Source organism: Muntiacus reevesi, chromosome 3 (assembly GCF_963930625.1).
Source record: "Muntiacus reevesi chromosome 3, mMunRee1.1, whole genome shotgun sequence".
NCBI classification, from domain to species: Eukaryota; Metazoa; Chordata; class Mammalia; order Artiodactyla; family Cervidae; genus Muntiacus; species Muntiacus reevesi.
The window spans coordinates 83,492,296-83,515,046 of NC_089251.1; the positions used below are offsets into that span (position 1 = coordinate 83,492,296).

General features: G+C 41.1%; 1 protein-coding gene across 1 annotated transcript in view; it reads right to left on the minus strand.

Moving 5' to 3' along the window:
• CRIM1 (cysteine rich transmembrane BMP regulator 1) overlaps nt 1–22,751 on the minus strand; it is a 203,265-nt gene that overhangs the window by 139,907 nt on the left and 40,607 nt on the right. The window contains exon 2 of the mRNA XM_065929441.1: nt 22,238–22,411. Within this exon, the coding sequence (XP_065785513.1) occupies nt 22,238–22,411 (174 nt within the window). The remainder of the gene's footprint in view (nt 1–22,237; nt 22,412–22,751) is intronic.

A 22,751-nucleotide genomic window follows, 5' to 3' on the forward strand; every position in this document is an offset into this window, starting at 1 on the left:
CTGTTATCCAACTGCTCTTATACTTTAGACAGTGAAAGTGTTAGTGGCTCAGTTGTGTCTGACTCTTTGCAACCCCATGGACTGTAGCCCGTCAGGCTCCTCTGTCCATGGAATTCTCCAGGCAAGAATACTGGAGTGGGCTGCCATTCCCTTCTCCAGGGGATCTTCCCGACCCAGGAAATGAACCCAGGTCTCCTGCATTGCGAGCTTCAGTGGTGGCTCAAGTAGTAAAGAATCCACCTGCAATGCAGGAGACTCGGGTTCCGTCTCTGGGTCGGGAAGATCCCTGGAGAAGGAAATGGCAACCCACTCCAGTGTTCTTGCCTGGAGAATTCCATGGACAGAGGAGCCTGGTGGGCTACAGTCCATGGGATCACAAAGAGTCAGACACGACTGAAGTGACTTAGCATGCATGTTCCAGCATTGTAGACAGATTCTTTTACCTTCTGAGCCACCAGGGAAGCCCTTTATTATACTTTTATTTATGGCCTTTTTCTTTTTCCCCATACGACTGGAAGCTTGAGGGGACTGGGACCTTATCCGTCTTGTTCGCTCTGTATCTACCACAGTGGCACAGCGAGGGTTCCACACATATTTGTAAAATGAATGCACGAATGAATGAATTAGGGAAAACTACAGAGGCAGCTGCTAAGGGCAGATGACTATCCCCTTCAACTTGAGTTTACAGAGTAAATATATTCAATACATAAACTTCAGATAAAACAAGTTTTTATGTCAGATGGCATTGAAAACTACTTTTAAGGCTACTTTTAAGTCTGTTAACATCTCTGCATAATAGTATTGCTTCCTAACTTCTCCATCTCAGAGAACTACACAAACGGCCCGTAAGAACTGGTGATGTCAAAGCTTGAAGGTCTGTAGCAGTGAGTGGCTACAGTGACCACTGTAAAGAAAGACACAGGTTACCAAACTCAATGCCTCTGAAAAAAGAGCACCTTGGAGAACGTTGCTCCATATTATTCAAGATCTCAAGAAAAGCTCACACACACAGGAGCTTATTGGATGTAAAGCTGAGAAAACATGAAGATGCTCCTACCTGTTTTGATGGAGTATTAAATTAATGGCTAATCAGATGCCGCAAAATCATTTCCTGAAGCTTTAAGGGACCTTTCTTCAGTGATAAATGACAAACATGACTGAAATACTAATAGAGCTGAAAGAAAGCATCCATGTCAAAACACATACACTTTATATGCACTTCTATTAAACTAGGTTCTCTTCTCAAGCTACAGAAGAAACTTTGGAAAGAACAGCTTCAAGCAGCTAAAAATGCAGATCAAGAGCTTCAAACCAGATACAGATGAAATACCTTGAACACAGAGGCAACAATTCCAGAAGCTCAAAAGATATGTAGGCCACTGACTGTTCATATTAAGTCTTGAGTAGGTATCTAATTTTATACAAAATTTATATTTGTGTGGGATTCTGTTTGTCTGCTTTCTGGTTCTAGGCTCCCTCTGAAACAACAAGCCTTTCAGTGAGGCCCTGCCGTGGAACGTCGAGCAGAAACATATTGCTTCTGGCCTCACCACTGTCCTTTGCCGCTTGTGTGAGAAGCCTGTGTTGACTGTACCGTGAAAAAACTTGAAGGAAAGAAAAGCCCTACTGTTGTAACTGTGCCAAGAAAGTATAAAGAAACAAAACCCAGATGCTAGAATTTGAGGCATTTCCTCTGCTATGTGACTATGTCCTTTAACTGAAGGTCAAAGGAACATGAAAGGACTTCAATATTTTAAAGCCCCAAGTGGGTATTTTTGTGGCCCTCTCCGTTTCTGCGTGCCAGCCACACACATTTAACTGACATTTAACAAGCAGAATTTATTCAGCAGCATTCAAGGGAAATCCTGGTATTGCTCTCAAACACGATTCATTTAAATTTCTAATGCTTTATATTAATACAGATTGGTTCATTTCCCTGACAGCCTGAGTTTTTCCAAAATGCCACTAAGTGAATAAAGTCATTTTTAAAGCCCAGTCCACATTTGCTACCTCCTAATCCTTTCATATGTCTTTGGGCTTTAATTTCATAACCCCTTCTTCTGGGGACATTTATTTTCGATGCTACAGATAATAGTAAATAATGCAAGATATAATCATTTTCTTTCTCAGGAGGTACCTGACATCAGATTTTATAAAGACTTCAAATGTGTTTTCTGATCATAGAAAACAGTATACTCAGCCCATGGGAAATATAACAAAACCAACCATGTTTTATCATGTTTGGGAAAACATATATCAAACGGGCCACCTCATTTGGTGATATGACTCATACCAGTCAAAGTCTTCAAAGCATATCTGAAAGAAAGGAATTCTTTTAGAAGTTGGTAAAACACATACACACACAACTTGATGGAAAGGTTAATATGATTGAGGAATAGATGGATAACTCAAAAACCTCGAAGCATCAACTCAGTATGTAATTTAATTAAAATCTCTCTGAACTGAGCAGTGATGCAACTGTAGGATGTGGCAAGGATGGTCTAAGGGTTTCACATTAACCAACAGAGCACTAAAACGCACGAAAGAGCTCTGAATGGCCATATATGGAGGCTCTGGAAAAACACTATTTCACTTGGGCTGATCCAGAATGAGCTAACCTCAGAAATGTGGAGACTTCTATTTTCTGTTGATCCTTACCTTCTTCCCTAGCAGTCTCCTTCCCATATATAGAAAATTGAAACCATTTGTCAGTTAACAACCACTCCCCTTTTGTTTACCAGAATTCTGAGCTCTTCATTGGAATGTTTTAAATAATTCTGTTGGGAGTCATCAGAGTTACTAATGGACATACCATCTAATCATGACCTGTAGCCTCTTGTCTACCCAGAGGGAGAAAAGCTTTCTGACTTGTTGCTCTAGAAATGTCAACAAAAGGAAGACAGTTTTCAACGTTATCTCTCATATTTCCTCTGCTGTTCAAAGGGTCAGGTTTGCTAGCGTGTGGGAAGCAGATAGACAACACGGTGTAATAGCAAAGTTGGGTGTGGTTGTTATGGTGATAAGGGAAATGAAAGTGGAAGGAGTTTGAATAATATTTATTTGAAGAGTCTTGCCTTTTCCTTTATAAGCTATTCACAAAGTGCATAATATTACACTAATTCTTAAGAAGAATTGTTGGAATGCAGAGCTAGGGTTCAGATTCTATGACTAATTTCTACCATCAAAGATGAACAAAGTTTTCAGAAAACTCTTAATGAGAGAATGCACCACCATTATCAGCACTGTCCTATTTACTAACATAAGTAAATATAGACATATATGTATCAGGAAAGATAATTTATTATTACTATGATTTATTACTGCATTTATTTCCATGGATTAATTATAATGCCACCATGCCTGTACCTGTGCTTACCTACATCGAGTTATAGATTTGTACATGCACATGGGATGTTATATATATAGATTACACTTTCTGGCACAGAAAATACACAAATGCACATGTGATGTGTATTTTTTTCATAGGCAAACCATATTTCCTTTGCACAAGAACACACACTTTTATAGTCCTTATAGGATATACTCTCTGGATTAAAGATGCTTGCTTAGTTACTGATGTATCTAAAGGACCCTCAAGGAAAACACTATAATAAGCCCTGAATTTACGGAGACACAAAGCCAGGCCAGGAGGCATGCAAGAACGCAAAGATAACATTTTTGGGAGTTCCATGTTGCACTGAGGTGTGACCCCACAGCCTAACTGGTCTGAAAAATTCCTACTGGAAACAGAAACAAGTCGGCTCTCGATCAGAAACATTCAGAAGGTTCCACTGTGATTAGCAACCCAAATGTCAAAAGGCACCAGGAACATATAAATGGGATCATACTTTCCCTTTATTGCCACAGAGATAAAATTTCACTTTAACAAACTAATTGCCCCAATCTGGGTCAGACACAATAGAGATGGTTAGATTCGTTTCATGCCTTAGAAAGGAAGCCAGCCAGGTCCTCTAATGCCACGGCAGGACCCCCACACGACAGGTCACCAATGCCCTTGCTCGGTGTGGTTTCAAGGATACTTAAGGAAGTCCCTGTAAACCCACCTTTGCCATGAACTCAAACTGCATCAAAACACTGACACAAGCATCCTTCACGGCCACTGTTGCAAAAACACACCTATGATATTTAACAAAGCTCTATGAAGCAGTTGGACTTTATTTGTGCCAAAACAGCAGAAACAGTCAATAGCAATTTTTTCTATAAAACAGATAAATAAATAAGATCAGAATGTATTCTAGACAACTTTGAAAAATGTCCTTCTATTAAAGGGACAACTGGTCTTATCTTTCTAATTTTCAGGACTTTGACTCTTAACAACAGACCATGGGAACAGATTTTAAAAAGGAAAAAGAAAAAATCCCTTATTTCATTTTTCAAACTGCATAAAAGGGCAGGCAGGGGGCGGGGAGGGACTAAGAAGGACTTGATAAAATATGATCTCATTTTACTGACATGCAGTTTTTATCTATGTCTATAAAACTTGGATTCTATCTACAGACAAATACATGGATATATTCAGAAAAGGGGGTATCAATTTTTAACATTATTAAATTCCTGTATTGTTCTTTTGTTATTGCAACAGGAAAAAGAAAGGCTACTGATAAGGAGAAGGCACTTTACTTGCTTTTCGGGAAATTAAAAAAAAAAAATCCCAGTGACAGAGAATAGAATAATGAAGTGTAGGAAAAGCAGGAAGTTGTCAGCCAGAAAGGAAAAACACATTCACAATTTAAAGGAACATTCCAGTCTCTGAAAAAACCACACAAATATTAACTCATCACGTGTTAATTCCTTCCCTCTTCCAACTTTACAGGCACTACTTATACTGCTACTTCCTCCTGATGCAAAGAACACTTAGCAACAGAGACCGCAAACCGAAAGCGGGAAGTCACCCTATAAAAGGGTGTTTCCCCAGCTTTCGATGTTTCAACAACCAATGTGAATTCACTATCCTTGTTTCAGAGACCATGTGTGCCATTAGAACAAAGGTCTCATAAGTTTCAAAATAAATTATTCAAATGCTCAGAACAGGATCTCAGTGGTCAATATGAACGAGGGAATGAATCAGGTTTTATTTTTATTAGAGCATTTCTATTAAAAAAAAAAAAATACTGACTGCTAGTGCTCTTAAATACCTTTCTCGAGAAAGCTATCCATTTCAGAAAAAATGCAGTCCAGCTCTGGAAGTAAACATGGCATGTTTATGCATCACCAAACAGCATGTAAACCGACTGCCTACCACGTACAACTGTTCAGACTGGGAAGGCCACTCTGCTCTGCTTACAACTGCCTCCCACTGGAGGTGATGTCCTGTCCGTGTCCCCTTGAATGCCCTGGTCCTGGACCCAGGACCCTGCTCCCCAAGTGTGCAGGACATGGTCAGAAACAGGCAGGATTAACACTAGGGATCCTTGCTCCAGCCTAAAGAGCTCTCCTCCTTCTGGGCTGAATCCTTTCAGTAGGAATTTCACAATTAGAAAGGAAATGTGAATGAATGCTCGATGAAGCAACATTCTAGAGTGTAATCCATCAATAAGAGGTAAGTATTTAAAAATTAAAACTCCTTTTACTCAAAAAAGTTTTTTTTACTGTTGTTTTTTGCCTGGAGGATCTCTTAATCAAGGTACTAGGTAAATACTGCCAAGGTTGGAAAATGGAAAAAACACACTATCTACCAGAAAATCCTTATCTATATTGATAAAATTCTAAGAACATCTGAAATAATCACTTTTTGATGGAATGCAAATTCCTGCTAAAGTGATTATGCTCCCAAAACTGTTTCTTGAACTTCCCTTTGAACAGATTCTTGTTTTCCATGAGCAGAACTAATGCAAACCACCGAGCTTGCCCCGGTTGTACAGAACCCCAGATTATGGTTTGGGAAAACGGATTACACTAATTAATGAGGCTTTAACGGCGTGAGTTTGGGAATGACAACTCCTGATGGTCCACACCCTCTGCAAAGCTGATGGAGACAGCTGGCCTGGGGCTGCAGGACACAGAAGGGGCAGCTCCAGCTCCCTGCAGAGGGAGAGGCCCTGATCTGGGGAGTAGTCCCCACCCGGCTCCCTTTGTAGAAGCTCGAAGGCCTCCTGGTCCAGGATTCCAGACCCTTCGCTCACGTCAGGAAGAGCCTTTGCGGAGGCCAGCAGTCAGATGGACACAGCTGGGCAAAGCAGCAACTCAGCAGCTCAGTGGGATGGAGCTCACGCCAAACCCTGGGAATAACTGAGAGGCCACCTACAGCCAACTCGGAAACCACAAATCCGCAAGGGACTGCTCAGCGCTACCCAGAAGCTAAAACATTAACCTGCTGAAGGCCGGCATTAGACCAACGCTTCTTAAGCATCCTTGGTAGGTGGAAATACAAAGTTTTCAGCATGGCCCCCCAAAAACAGCATTTCTCTGGCTGAAGGTGTCAGGTTGCTTTTTTTGTCTTTTAACAAGAAGTGTGTGTGTGTGTGTGTGTGTGTGTGTGTGTGTGTGTGTGTGTGTGTGTTTTAAACAGTATCACTAAGCATATGGTATTTAATCTTGAAACAAGCATACGGTTGTAGTAAAAACTGTTCACCTATAATTTCTGGGACTCCTGTCACTAACCTGGGAGAAGGTATAGGACAGACAGATGGCCGAGCTAAACACAACCTGGGACAGAAGAGATGGACTGAAAGCTCACATAAAGAGCTAAAACAAAGAATGGGGAAAGATGTGAATAAATGAACAAAGTACTACTGGCTACGTACAACTGCACACAAGCAACCTTCTGAGGGTTAGTCTGAAAAAATTTTTACACCGTTTGTAGTAACCCCAATGTGGTTGAATGAAACGTCCCTCTAAACACACACACACTCCTCTCTTAGCACAAGGATGTAACATGTTTATCATGACTTTTTTCTCTGCTGGGCACAAGAAATCACAACAACCAGAAGGTCACTGTGTAACTTCCAACAGTTAAAATGCAGGTATAAATATTCAGCCAACTGCTCCTCTCCACCTGGGTTTATGCCAAGTTCCCCAAGTTTCCTGTTTTGATTTCCCAGATATTCGAAACTGGCTTCCACCTCTTGGTAACTGTTTTGGTTTTTCTTCTCCCTCCCCCGCCCCCGTGCCAGTTATTAAGACATCAGAACAACAGCTTGTACCTAAAACATAAAATTATAAAATACTGACTTAGTTGTCAATCTAAATAAAAATACTTATGAAAATAAATAAATGTCTACACTTTCTTTCCCCAGGACACTGCTGGAATTTAAAGTGAAACACATGTATTTAGATTTCAAAATCATTTTACATAAATGAACCCAAAAAAGACAGACATATCACATTATCAACTTGGGATTGCTTTTACAGAGGGCAACAGGAGTACAGACTTATAGTTGCCTAAAAGCCTTACTGCCTTAATCAAACAAGTATTCTTAATGGCACTCGGGCAGCCTCAGCAAAAATCAAAATCAGGGAGACCTACTGCTACTGCTAAATCACTTCAGTCGTGTCCGACTCTGTGCGACCCCATCCCTGGGATTCTCCAGGCAAGAACACTGGAGTGGGTTGCCATTTCCTTCTCCAATGCATGAAAGTGAGAAGTGAAAGTGAAGTCGCTCGGTCATGTCTGACTCCTAAGGAGGTACCTTATCCACCTGGGAGGTAAGGTTAAATATGTTTATCTGGTCAAGGGGAGGGTTTGTGCTTCCAAACTTGGTAAGCAATGTCAACTGAATTCCTCAAAAATATATTTTAAAAACAATTTAGGAGAAGGAAATGGCAGCCCACTCCAGTATTCTTGCCTGGGAAATCCCATGGACAGAGGAGCTTGTCGTTGCAGTCTATGGGGTCACAAAGAGTCATAAAGAAAAAAAAAAAAAAAAACAATTTAGAGGAGCTAAAGCAATATACTCACAAACATAACACTGATTTCAGATATACCTAGCCTGAGAAAAATAGAATCTGTGATGATTGATTTTAATGAAGTAAACAACTAACTTAAAAATTGTGAATCGGTACAGCTGAAGGCCTGGAAGAGAGGCCACAGAGCCTCTAAACACAGGACGCTTGGCTTCAGAATAAGAACCAGCGTTGGAGAGGCTCTCTTTTGGTTGCTTTTTTTTTTTTTAATAATTCAGTACATATATTTTATTATAAAGGATTATGTAACAGCAGTTTTGAAAGGCCAAGTGCTTCCCAAAGTTCCCTGAACTTCATCAACTTCATAAAATGTACAACAGCCACTCCCATTTCAATCCTCCCTCCAAGAGAATTATTATACTGGTAAGTTGTAAGGATCTTATAAATTTAACGCTGCTCTATCATAATCTTACAATGCATGGCAGTTATATTTTGAGACAACATGTAATTTGACTCTTGTATGTCTGAGTCTGTGAGTCAATAGTTACACTGGATCATTTCTACTATGGTCAATACTGTATTATGAAGGATTTTGTGATGATATTTAATACCATGCAGATCAATACAACTGTATGAAAATCCATAGACATAAGGGCCTAAACATATTTCTAAAGTTTAGCAAAGATCGAACAGGTAAAATTACATAGAGGATCATCTCTACTAAAAACAAAACAATTTCCCCAGCAACCACATTTGGGGACTTGCTTGTTCCTCACTATGTGATCCTACACAGGCACCATGAAATGTCTCAGTGGGGTTTTAATCTCTATTAATACTAATTGGAAAAAAACTTTTAAAGCCATATAATGAAACTATTACCATGTATTAATACTTGAAGTAAAGTAATTCATATACAGACTCTGTTTTTAAAAACAAAAAGTATTAGAAAGTAAGTCTAGTGATTAGTTAAGGACAAGATATTCTCTTACACCAGCACAGCAAATCCAGGGACACAGATTCATATAAAAACCCTCTATGACTCTGCTACTAAAAGTGTGATAAAAAGCCAGCACTAAGAGCGCCTCCTGAGGGATGACTGGAAACGCAGATTCCTCTGCCCCGGTCCACTCCTGTAAATGAGAGTATCTGTGTGACGGGCAAGCTCTCTCAAAGGTAAGAAACCTACATGGGGCTTTCCCTGGTGGTCCAGTGGACAGAACCGTCTGTCAACACAGGAGACAAGGGTTCGAGCCCCGCTCCGGGAAGATTCCACATGCCACGGAGCAACGAAGCCTGTCTGCAATTACTAAGCCCGCGTGCTACAGCCTAGAGCCTAGAGCCTGTGCTCTGCAACAAGAAGCGCCACCACAGTGAGAAGCCCGCACACCACCATCAAGAGTAGCCACCGCTCTCCACAACTAGAGAAAGCCCATGCACAGCAACCAAGACCCAGCACAACCAAAATAAATTACTTTTTAAAAAAGAAACCCCTGCGATTTCCTCTGCATGATACCCAGGGCTTGCCATGGACCTCAAACACCGTGTGGAAACTCAGGCTGGCACAGAGTTGGGTGCAAATATTATTTCTTTTTATATTACGGGATGGCCTCAGTCTTCTTGCTGAAGATGGGTGTCTCCATCCAGCACTGTTCCAGTGGGAAGAGGATCAGGAGGAAACTCCACTGCACTTTCTCAAAAACGGAATGGATATTAAACAACAAGCCGAGTCCTGTTGGATCACATTTTCTCAGGGTGTTTTCTTGTGAGCATCCTACTACTCCCACCAAAAAACCCAAGAACTTCTGAGTAAAAAAGTTCTGTGAATAAAAGTGAATGGCATCATAATCCTATCTAAATACTAATGAAATGTGTGTCTACTGACAAACATTACAGATGGCTTCAAGAGCTAGAATATCTGATTAGGTCACACAGCACAGGTTGTACTGCAAGCTGCAGACCAAGAAAAAGACACCAACCAAGAATAACACTTAGCACTTACACTTTACTTGTGTGAAGAAAGTAAGTGTAATGTAGAAAACTAAAAACGGAGTAAGATGCTCGAGTAACATTAACATTTCCTTAGGTAGGATTGAAACAGTGAATTTAGGGCACAGAATAATTAATAAAACTTAAGGCTCTGAAACACCTGCTATTTGGATTTTTAAAAACTGCAAGAAAAGTCTATTAATCAGAAGCCATTTGTCTGTATCAAAATTAGTTTAGCTTCAGAGGATATAGGCTTACAATGTAAAAAAATCAAACTTCCCTCTGCTTTAAGCAGCAGAAAAAATACAGATATGAAAGCCTACATATTCTTTCTAACCTTTAATTTTTGCCTAAGCATATAAGAACTGATGCTGAAGCTCCAACGCTTTGGCCACCTGAAGCAAAGAGCTGACTTACTGTAAAAAGATCTTGATGCTAGGAAAGACTGAAGGCAAAAGAAGAAGTAGGTGACAGAGGATGAGATGGTTGGATAGCATCATCAACTTAATGGACATGAGTCTGAGCAAACTCCAGGAGATAGTGAAGGACAGAGCAGCCTGGCATGCTGCAGTCCATGGGGTCACACGGAGTTGGACATGACTTAGTGGCTGAACAACAACAAAGCATATATATCATGCAACGTAAGTTTTGGAGATGGACAAATACTTAAAAATATCATTTAAGACACCTATAAAATATCTTTTAAAAAAAAGCCAAAATTCCATAGTGGATCTAAAATGTGTGTCAATTATGCATCCTGCATCTTTCAGGCCATTTAGACAGTGGTCCCTCAGTCAAAGGCAAGACAAAGTCAAACTAGCAGCATCCGATGTGCAGTGACACAGAGCATGTGCTAAATATTAATATTTACCTTTTGAGTAAACAAAGGAATGAATGTGGGCTTCCCTGGTGCCTCAGACAGTAAAGAATCTGCCTGCAGTGCAAGAGACCCAGGTTTGATCCCTGGGTTGGGAAGATCCCCTGGAGAAATGAAATGGCAACCCACTCCAGGATTCTTGCCTGGAGAATTCTATGGACAGAGGAGCCAGGTGGGCTACAGTCCAGAAAGTCACAGAGACACGACTGAGCAACTAACATACACAAGAATGAATGAAGAATTAAGGTTACTCTGAAGTGAAAGCAGCAGCCTCAGAGGGCGCCTGTAAAGAATCTGAGGAAGGGATCGCTCTGGGCTCAAAGAGTCTACAACTACACTGCCATCTCTTCATCTTCCTATCCCATTATTTAATCTTAGAGCTCCTACTCTGAGTGGCTCTAACCTCAGCTGCATCTGACCAGCTCTCTCAGACTCAAGACACTTTAAAACCTTCTTCAAACAAGAGGATACAAACAAACAGATTAACCAATCAATTAATTAAAATGATATATTCTGTTTTATACCTTCTGCTATCACAGGTGCCAACATCTGTGTTCTAGGTTACCTTTCAGTCAGTTGACATCAGTGGCCTGAAGCTTTCTTCCACCACACTAACAGAGCACCCAAATGCTTCCTACACCATCATCAATACACAGGTCATCTCACCTCACTTTTGGTGTGCTAACACTGATAGTCACTCTTTTTCTTCCATTCTGCATATTACTGTCATATTAGTCTTCCTAAAAATGCTCATACTCCTCCCATTACTTATAAACTCCAAGGTCACTGACAGCACCATATTCTCTGGGAGGATGGCTCACAAATCCTTATCTCCAGCCCAGATCTCTGAGTTCCAGACTCATAACTCCCATTTTTCCCTTGATCCTCCATAGATGCTTCCCAGCTGGCTCAGTGGTAAAGAACTCACCTGCCAATTCAGGAGATGCAAGTTCGATCCCTGGGTCAGGAAGGTCCCCTGGAGAAGGAAATGGCAACCCACCCCAGTATTCTTGCCTGGGAAATCCCATGGACAGAGAAGCAAAAGAGTCAGACACAACCAAGCGACTAAACAACAACAAACCTCCACAGATAGCTCAAACATAACAATGCAGACTCAATATCTACCTCATCTTACCTCCCATAAAGCTGCCCTCCTTATATTCCACATCCACTATGCAGTCTGACCACTGTGCCCACCCCAAGGATCTAAACAATCACCCCTCACTTCCAAGTCTGGGAGTCTTTCTCCTCCTCATTCTCCAAAGTCAGCTGCTAAAGCCCACTGACTTGCCACTTTATCCTTCCCATCTGGCCCCCTCTGTCCACTCTCTCTTTGCTACTCCAAGGTTCTTCTTAAATTCTCCTTTCCCTTCTGTTGAGCTGCTTGACATGTCTCTCTGAGTTGGACTCCATCCCCAATTCCTCCACAATGCCTTCCTGGCTTTACCCCTCCCTACAGCAGTTCTTATTTGTTCACCCTGCATAACACAACGATATAAAGTATCTCAAGACAATTTTTGACTATCTTTTCTTTAAAACATCTTACAGAGAAAAAAATAATATAGGCTAAAATTAAAAAACTTTAAACGCTACCTCTAAGGGCTTTCAGCTAAAACAAAGGAGGACAGTCTTAAGTTTCAAGAGTCTTCCTCCTTTGGCAAAATATTCATTGTGTAGCTCCAAACAGGAATGAGTTTCACAGAAGCCATACTATTCCAGTAAGCCACGTGACGCATGATACAGCAGTGCCAAACATGTAAACTTAAGAACACATCTTATGGACCCCACACAGATATCCCTCTGGCTAGACTCTGCCTGGTGATAAATCAGTGTGAACTGGGTTTTTATTTTTCTCTAGAAGCTCCCCACAAGGCTAGACCTCCATGTAGAAAGGGCAGACTTTTCCTCAAGGACTTTTCCTCTATCTTTGTAGTCCTTAACATACTTACCATGAAGATACGCATGTATGAATGCTAATGAGTTAATTACATCAAAAATTATCTAAATGACAAATAGCTCTACTTGGATGTCAAGTTCAATTTATCTGAAACAAAGCTTCTGAGTTCCCCCTTAAATCTGCTCTTGCACCTAGTAAAAAGTACTACAATTTGCTTAAACTCCAAATCTAAGAGTTTTCCTGGATTCCTCTTTTTCTCAGCCCTACATGTAATCCATCAACAAGCCTAGTACCAAATCACCTCCCATCCACACCTCTTCTCCATCTCCAGCTCTCAGGTCTGAGTTCCCGTTATCTCTTATCTGAATCACTATCTGTGGACTCTTTCCCATTCTTGCATCTTCCCAGTCTCCCCACAAGTCTTAATTCTCCACCATATTCATGTTTGAGAACATGCATCAAATCACATGACACTCTTGTTCACAATCCTTTAGCCACTTTCCTACGAACTCATCACAAAATCCTTAGCATCATCTACAAGGCAGCGCATGACCTGGCCCTCACTCCTGTCTCACTCTCTCTCATGACCTTCCAGGCACCCTGACCTTTCCTGCTTTCTCGTGACATTCTTTCCACACACCAAGCCTGCCCTCACTGAGGGCTTTCACACTTGCAGTGTCCTGTGCATGGACCTCTCTCCCCTCAGAACATTACCAGTTCGGCTCCTTCTTACAGTCGGATTTCAGGTCAAATGCTCTTCCTTCAAGGAAAACTTCCCTGACACTGACATCCATATCTCAAACAACTTCCTCAGTCAGCCCGGTAATTCTCCACCATATCATCCTGGCGATTACTCTTCATAGCTCTTATCACACTTGTGATACTTCCCTCTCACTTCTGAGTTTACTGTCACCCCTCCCTTTCTGAATGTGAGCTCCACAGGAGCTGTATCCTCAGCAACTGAACTATGACTAGCACACACTTGGCACTCAGTGAGTATCCGCTGGATGGAACAATGTAGACAAATGTTTTTCTAGCGTGGTTGACATCCTTCTCTGAATTGGACATGATTTAATATTCCTGATTACTTCTCAAATTTATTTCAACCACTCTGAATTATAGTAAATTTTTTTTTTTTTTGGAAAATAAAAGCTACTTACCCCAATCTGGAGTCACAGGCAAGCTTAAAAGTCCAACTTATTCACCGTATCATGGAAGTCTTTCATATCAACTTCAGCTTCCATTACTAAGCCCAGAGGCCCCTCCAGAAAACCTTTGGGGCAGCTGCAGAGGCTAATACTGCTCTTATTAATGTGGTCTCCTCTTGTGATGGTCTTTGTTAATGTGGTCCCCTCTTCTGATGGTCTATCAATCTAACTTTTGGGGAGCTCAGGACAGCATGCACCAAGACAATGAAAAATAGGTAGCAATGGCATAAAACTACAAGCTTTGTTAAGATCAAGGTGGGATGACTTGCAGGTCATTCCCTGTCTCTCCTTCCTCAGAGAAATACAAATGATTCTGACAAACCATTTCGTACATAAGGCATGACTGGTTGTTATCCAGTATAGTATTTCCTCTAAATTTGTGACAAACTTTATGATGTTGTATTCATTAAAATCCAGGACCAATGACCGCCCTTTTAAACAAATAAAATACCCAGGAACCTTTTTTTAAAAATACCCTGAATCGTCATTATTCTTCATCAATCTTTATTGACTAAAATGACTTTCATGCATTTTTTTAAAATGTTGCTGCAATTATGCTTAAAATTCAATTCATGTTCAGAATTCACTCACAAAACAGAGAAATGAAGACCCATGCTTTTCAGCATGATGCTCTGGCAAGAACACTAGATCTTCTGCCTTATCTCTAAATACATACATACCTTCACACTACAGAATGCCCCAGAGAATGGTGCTTAAAGTAAGGCTTTCATTAACTAGTCACCTTCTCACAAGAAACCACAAAAACCAAGTCTAAATTTATCAGGTAATGAATCATCTTGGGACTTAATCTCACTTGGCTCTGCAAACTCACCCATGCTCTGCACAACCCTCCCCCCTGAATACTTCTACTGGGCCTTGTAGAACTCAGACTGTCATCACCAACATCCCTTTTGCTGTCATTCTCCCCTCCAGATGCTCCTTCACCTCTGTGCTCCAATGAACACCTGTGTCCTCCCTGACTGCACTCTGCCCCTTGAAATCCTCCCAAGTGGGGATGGCTTCACCTTCCACATGCCATAAATCCTGAGGGTGGGGGAGGGGTCTTCTTGGTTTTCATCACTACTTTCAGATCATTCTTCCTTTTCCCCTTAAAAAAAAAAAATACCTTGTTTGCATGAAGCACATGCAATCAGATCCTGCCCCACCTCCATGCAAGTGTTGCATTATCTTCTTGCAGAACCTCTGCCTCTTGTTCATTCCCTGTTCACTGCTGCTTCCTTCTTGCCAGCAGTGATGGCCTGGCTGGTCACCGTCTAAGTACTCTCCTGCATAACTCAATCTCAGGGCCCTTTGCTTTCTATAGGACTCGCTATGAAAAACCCTTACGCTAGTTAAATCCACCTTTCCACCTCTGCTGCATGTGCCAGAGTCAGAGAAAAGCACACAATTGTGCTGGCTGTTCTTCCTTCAAATTTATAGCCGCTAACCTCAAGCATGCTGTCAACACTAGCAGACGACCCTAATACACTTCCCTACTTAATTCACTCCTCCTCTCCCTGAGTTGTCTATTTTCCATTTCCTCTCCCTCCTCAATTTTTCACACCCTTCTTCCACCTCAACGTTAGCTGACGACCTTATTTTATAACCTCTAAGAAATAGGAACAATTTTGCTCCTCTCCCTCCTCAATGCCTTTGCTTCTATAATCATCACCATTCTTACATTATCAGTTTCTCCCTTTTTACTAGATCATTCTTGTCATCAAACATGCTGTAACATTTGTCATATTTTTAAAGTCCTTTCTGACTTTCAGTTCAGTTCAGTACAGACACTCAGTCATGTCTGATTCTTTGCAACCCCATGAATCGCAGCACGCCAGGCCTCCCTGTCCATCACCAACTCCCAGAGTTTACTCAAACTCATGTCCATCAAGTCGGTGATGCCATCCAGCCATCTCATTCTCTGTCGTCCCCTTCTCCTCCTGCCTCCAATCCCTCCCAGCATCAGGGTCTTTTCCAATGAGTCAGCTCTTCACATCAGGTGGCCAAAGTACTGGAGTTTCAGGTTCAGCATCAGTCCTTCCAATGAACACCCAGGACTGATCTCCTTTAAGATGGACTGGTTGGATCTCCTTGCAGTCCAAGGGACTCTCAAGAGTCTTCTCCAACACCACAGTTCAAAAGCATCAATTTTTTGGTGCTAAGCTTTCTTCACAACCACTTCACTTGTTGGTTCCAAGTTTTGAGATGTTTTCCCATTGCTGTTACTTGTACCGTCATTCTTCTACTATTTCAGGTTAGGAAACAAGAATCACTTTTGTATAGTTTCATCCTTCCCTTACCTATAAGCAGATGCTTCATGTTCTTCCGTCAAAATGACATGCATCCATTTGCTCTTCCTTGCTTTTCCCTTGCCATCCCCTAGACCCGTCTCTAGTGGCACCACATCTAAATAACCTAAAGAGCTCTCCTATAAGCCTCAACTGCAGAATCTCTCCCTGCTAATTCATTACACAACCCCCACAACTCCAATCTGCCTAACACTGATTTCTTCATGCTCTGTTGCTCTTGGCTCATAAACCTACAGTGACTTTTGATAGCTCCTATCACTGGGCTTGAGTTCCCTGCACCATGTGAAAGACATTTCATTACCTGGTCCAGTCCTGACTCCTCATCTTAGTTCCTATTTACCTATAGACATAAAAACTTGCTCTCCTACATTCATTTCCCAAGTATCTTACACATAAGTCATGCAAATCTCACTTGGTCACTTCATTCTTTTGTTCACATCATTCTGCCTGGAATCCATCACAATCCAAATTCTAAATTGTTCAGACTCCAACTCCTCCACAATACTTTATCATATAATTCCAGGTAACATTTTTTTGGCCCTAAGTTCTTATAGTATTCCAAGTCCTCAATGCTATTAATGATTTAATTATATGCAATGATATACCATCACTAACTTTTTCATTTGCAATATACTTGAATAGAGTTTTTTCTTCAACATTGTCTCTCAGGAAAGGAAACACCACAGCACTGACTTCTTACAAGACCTCAAATATTACAGGGTGTTTTATTTAAAAAAAACAAAATACAGATCTAAACAGGCATTTCTCCAAAGAAGACATACGGATGGCCAAAAAGCACATGAAAAGATGTTCAACATCACTAATTATTAGAAAAATGCAAATCACAACTACAATGAGGTATCACCACCCTACATCAGTTAGAATGACCATCAGCAAAAAATCTACAAACAATAAATGCTGGAGAGAGTGTGGAGAAAAGGGAACCCTCCTACTTTATTGGTGGGAATGTAAATTTGTACAGCCACTATGCAGAACAGTATTGCATGTGTGTATGCTCAGTCGTTGTCAGATGTTTTGTGACCCCATGGACTGCAGACTGCCAAGTTTCTCTGTCTATGTAATTTCCCAGGCACAAATACTGGAATGGGTTGCCATTTCCTTCCCCAGGAGATCTTCCTGACCCAGGGATCAATCTGCTTTCCCTGTGTCTCCTGCATTGGCAGGTGGATTCTTTTTCTTTTTTTTAAATTTATTTTCTTATTGAAGAATAATTGCTTTACAGAATTTTGCTGTTTTCTATCAAATCTCAACATGGATCAGCCACAAGTATACATATGTCCCCTCCCTTTTGAACCTCTCTCCCAGCTCCCTCCCCACCCACCCCTCTAGGTTGACACAGAGCCCCTGTTTGAGTTTCCTGAGCCATACAGCAAATTCCCATTGGCTATCTATTTTACATATGGTGATGTAAGTTTCCATGTTACTCTTTCCATACATCTCACCCTCTCCTTCCCTCTCTCCATCTCCATAAGTCTACTCTCTATGTCTGTTTCTCCACTGCTGCCCTGTAAATAAATTCTTCGGTGCCATTTTTTATATTCTATATATGTGCATTAGAATATGATATTTATCTTCCTCTTTCTGACTCACTTCACTCTGTATAATAGGTTCCAGGTTCAGAAACCTCATCAGAACTGACTCAAATGGGTTCCTTTTTATGGCTGAGTGATATTCCATTGTGTATATTATCACAACTTCTTTACCCATTCAGCTGCTGATGGACATCTAGGTTGCTTCCATGTTCTAGCTATTGTAAGTAGTGCTGCAATGAACAATGGGATACATATGTCTTTTTCAACCTTGGTTTCCTCAGGGTATATGCCTAGGAGTGGGACTACTGGGTCATATGGTGGTTTTATTCCTAGTTTTTTAAGGAGTCTCCATACCATCTTCCATAGTGGCTGTGTCAATTTACATCCCTACCAACAGTGCAAGAGTGTTCCCTTTTCTCCACATCCTCTCCAGCATTTCTTGTTTGTAGACTTTTTGATGATGGCCATACTGACCGGTGTGAGGTGATATCTCATTGTGGTTTTGATTTGCATTTCTCTAATAATGAGCAATGTTGAGCATCTTTTCATGTGTTTATTAGCAATCTGTACGTCGTCTTTGGAGAAATGTCTGTTTAGGTATTTTTACCAGTTTTTGATTAGGTTGTTTGTTTTTCTGGCATTGAGTTGTATAAGCTGCTTGTATATTTTGGAAATTAATCCTTTTTCAGCTGCTTCATTTGTTATTATTTTCTCCCATTCTGAGGGTTGTCTTTTCACCTTGCTTATAGTTTCCTTTGCCATGCAAAAGCTTTTAAGTTTAATCAGGTCCCACTTGTTTACTTTTGATTTTATTTCCATTACTCTAGGAGGTGGGTCATAGAGGAACTTGCTTTGATTTATGTCATCGAGTGTTCTGCCTAAGTTTTCCTCTAAGACTGGCAGGTAAATTCTTTACCACTGAGGCACCTGGGAAGCCATGGAGAACAGTATGGAGGTTCTTTAAAAAAACTGAGAGCAGAACTACCATATTAACTCAGCATTTCGACTTCTGGCCATATACCCGAAGAAAGCCATAATTCAATAATTTGAAAAGATACATGCATCCCAATGTTCACTGCAGTACTACTTTACAATAGCCAGGACATGGTAGCAACCTAAATTGTCTATCAACAGAGGAATGGATAAAGAATATGTGGATACATATACACAACAAAATATTACTCAGCAATAAAAAAAGAACAAAATCATTTCATTTTTGAGATTGTCAAAGTGAGTGAAGTCTCAACACAGAAAGACAAATATCACTTATATGTGGACTCTAAAAAAGGGTACAAATGAGCTTTCTTACAAAACAGAAGTAGAGTATTTGGATATAGAAAACAAACTTATGATGACCAGGGGATGGGGACTGGGACTGACATGCACGCTTACCACACATAAAGCAGATAAGTAATAAAACGGGCTGTATAGCATAGGGAGCTCTACTCCATGCTCTATAGTGGCCTATGAAGGAAAAGGATCTGAAAAAAGAGATACGTACACATTCACATATGTTTATGTATAACTGAGTCACTTTGTCGAACACCTGAAGCTAACACAACATTGTCAACTACATTCAAAAATTAAAACAAAAAAACAAACAAGATCCCCTCGAGTAGGAAATGGCAACCCACTCCAGTATTCCTGCCTGGAAAATTCCATGGACAGAGGAACTTGGAGGGCTACAGTCCACGGGGTCGCAAAGAGCTGGACACGACTGAGCAGCTGAGCGTGCACACACAATTTGTGGAAGACACATTAACCCTGAATGACCTCTACCAGCCCTGCTTTTGGATTTTTATGCAGAGGCCATCAGACAGAATCTGTTTGAAAAAAAAAGGGGGGGAGCATAAAGAAATTTAATCAGCCACAGTAATTATTCCTGAGGGAATGATCTCAAAATTGGAAGTGCTGGATCTTGTAAACAGCCTTTTCAGAAACACTTTAAAAATCAATGCAGTGAATCGCCACATTGTAAAGATCATAAATATACACCTCACTAATTAAAAATGTAACTGTCCTAGTTTTAAGTGCAAAGACACCCTGTTTGGAATAAAACTTGTGATAACCTGGATTCCAAATCGGTTGTATCTCCGACAACTTAGACGGCAATGAGGAATGTGTGCTCAGAAATGGGTGTTAAATGACACAGAAAACAGCTCCAGCAAAGACAATGACAGTGACTGAGATGCATTTGAGATGTGACTAAAACAGCTAAGTGAAATATAAGAGCAAAAAGTAATCCTCTAAACTGCTATATTATATGATGTGACTCAAAATATGCATGAATAATTAAATGAACTGAATAGATATTTGACTGCTTCTTCGATGCCCCTGAAAATTTACACACTGCAGTTGGCAAAAATACTGAGAAGCAGGCAACAGAGGCAAGGACGGGGGTGAGCAATGGGCCTCAGGACAACACAAACGAGCTTGGTCAACTGCTGTCAACGGCATAATGTGATTCAGAAAAGACTTCACGGGCCTGTCGGTCATCCACTGTGTACAGCTGAAGTTTTCAATTTTCAAACTGAAGGACTGAACTAAATGCTATCTAAAAGTCCCGAGTTTCTAAAACTTTATTTCTTTTGTTTTCTACTCAATTGTCTTAATGATCCAGCAGCACTGGAAAATACAAACAGAAATGCTATTTTAGAGGCTACTATGCATTTCTTATGGAGAAGGAAATGGTAACCCACTCCAGTGTTCTTGCCTGGAGAATCCCAGGGATGGGCGAGCCTGGTGGGCTGAGTCTATGGGGTTGCAGAGAGTCGGACACGACTGAAGTGACTTAGCAGCAGCAGCAGCATGCATTTCTCAATGAATGGGCTTCCCTAGTAGCTCAGCTGCTAAAGAACCCACCTGCAATGCAGGGGACCCCGGTTCAACTCCTGGGTTAGGAAGATCCACTGGAGAAGGGAGGGCCTATTCACTCCAGGATTCTTGGGCTTCTCTGGTGACTCAGACAGTAAAGAATTCTCCCGCAATGCAGGAGACCTGGGTTCAATCCCTGGGTTGGGAAGATCTCTCGGAGAAGAGAATGGCTACCCACTCTAGTATTCTGGCCTGGAGAATTCATGGTCAGAGGAGCCTGGCAGGCTATATAGTCCATGGGGTCGCAAAGAGTTGGACACGAATGAGCGACTTTCACTTTCATATACACTTCTTATTCTTTACAATCATTTAATATGTCTTGGAAACAATGCAATTCAAAAACTTCAGTACTGCTCTACTGCCTTTATGAGTTTGATTTTGGACTTGGTATTCCAAACTATATTACCAGCTTCTACATCACTATAAAGTGTATTTTGCAGTGACATGGATAAACCAAGAGACTGTCATACTGATTGAAGTCAGAGAAAGACAAATATCATATGACATCACTTACATGTGAAATCTAAAAAAAATGGTACAAATGAACTTATTAACAAAACAGAAATAGAGTCACTGATGTAGAAAACTCCTGGTTACCAAGAGAGGAAAAGGGGGTGATAAGCTGGGAGAGTGGGGTTGACATATATACACTACTGTATATAAAATAGACAACTAATGAGAACCTCCTGTATAGCACGGGGAACTCTATTCAGTACTCTAATGAACTATGTGGGAAGGGAATCTAAAAGAGTGGTTGTACGCATGTGTATAACTGGTTCACTTTGCTGCATAGCAGAAACTAAAGCAACACTGTAAATCAAGCGAACACCAACAAAAAGAATTACAGAAAACAATCAAACCAAGAATGTCTCATTCAGCCCTCTTTTCCCCCAGTGGAACCTGGGGCTCTGAGACAGTTCACTGCTGCCCAGGGGCACGGCTGAGTCCAAAGTCCAGGCCACACCCTCTGTTAATTCCGGAGACAAGCCACTGCACCCAGCTCTGGCTATGTCACTCCTGATTACTGAAGTCATGAATCATACTTTCAAGCCCTCCATCTCTCATCTAGGTTTTATGCATGCATGTACAAAAGTTATAGGCCACGTTAGTATAATTTTCTTGTTATTTTAATGTGATTTCTGACTTCATTCCAAAAGGGAAACACCCAATGACCTGTCCACACCTACGTGGTTTTGCCCCATGGCAAAGCCCACCTCAGCCTCCAACAGTCACTGCACAAAGCTCCCACCCCCCACCTCCTCTAAACTGCACGTTCTTGCCAGACTGCATTTCTAATCAGCACTCCTCCTGGAGCACCATCCTATGGTAAATCAAGCAGAATGGACATGGGGACAACAGATGCTGATCTCAGGCAAGCCTCGTGTGACATCATCCATTAAACATAGGTGACCCAGGCAGGCAGGTGCAAACTACTTTGCCTGTACTGCCCCAGCGTCATCATCCCGTGGCTTTTAAGAAACACACACATGTGCGCAGACACACACGCATGCATACTCCATCACATTCGCACCTGGTCAACTTTCGGAATCTTGTTTGAGATCAAAGCTCCTACCCATCTCTGCAAGCTTGTCTTTGCCTTTTCCAGCTCAAATACCATCAGTGCTCAGAGTTACGTGACATAAGGCTTGCAACCGAAAATGAGTACTCACCTTCAATCCTCTTTAAAGCTGAAAGGCACATATCCTTCCTTGGAAACTCGAAGGGATTGTTACAGGTTCGAATGGTGTCACACTCACATTTCCCATTGATTAGATTGCAGCCAGAGACAAGGTTTTCATTGCAAGGTTCAAAACCGAGCAGCTGGTCATCATCCCAGTTCTCATCTGGAAAACAATTAACAACCACATAATGTTTGCTTGTTAGCTTCACTCAAAGGCCTGTCTGAAAGCAAAAATGTGCAAAGGTGTCAAGGTTAACATCCAGTTTTGAACCTCAATTCAGGAAAGGCAGTCTGGTTGCATTTTACAAATGAATGAAACCCAGCCTAATAAATGAGAAGACTGAAATACAGTCAGTCGCATCAACATTAGTTAGCTACATTTACAATCATTTCTAATCAAAAACTACTACTCTTCTGATGTGTTATTACAGTAACAATTGAGATTCCTTTAAAGTTTTTAATTTTAAACAAAGATTCCAAGATTTTCCCATGTTCAATAAAAC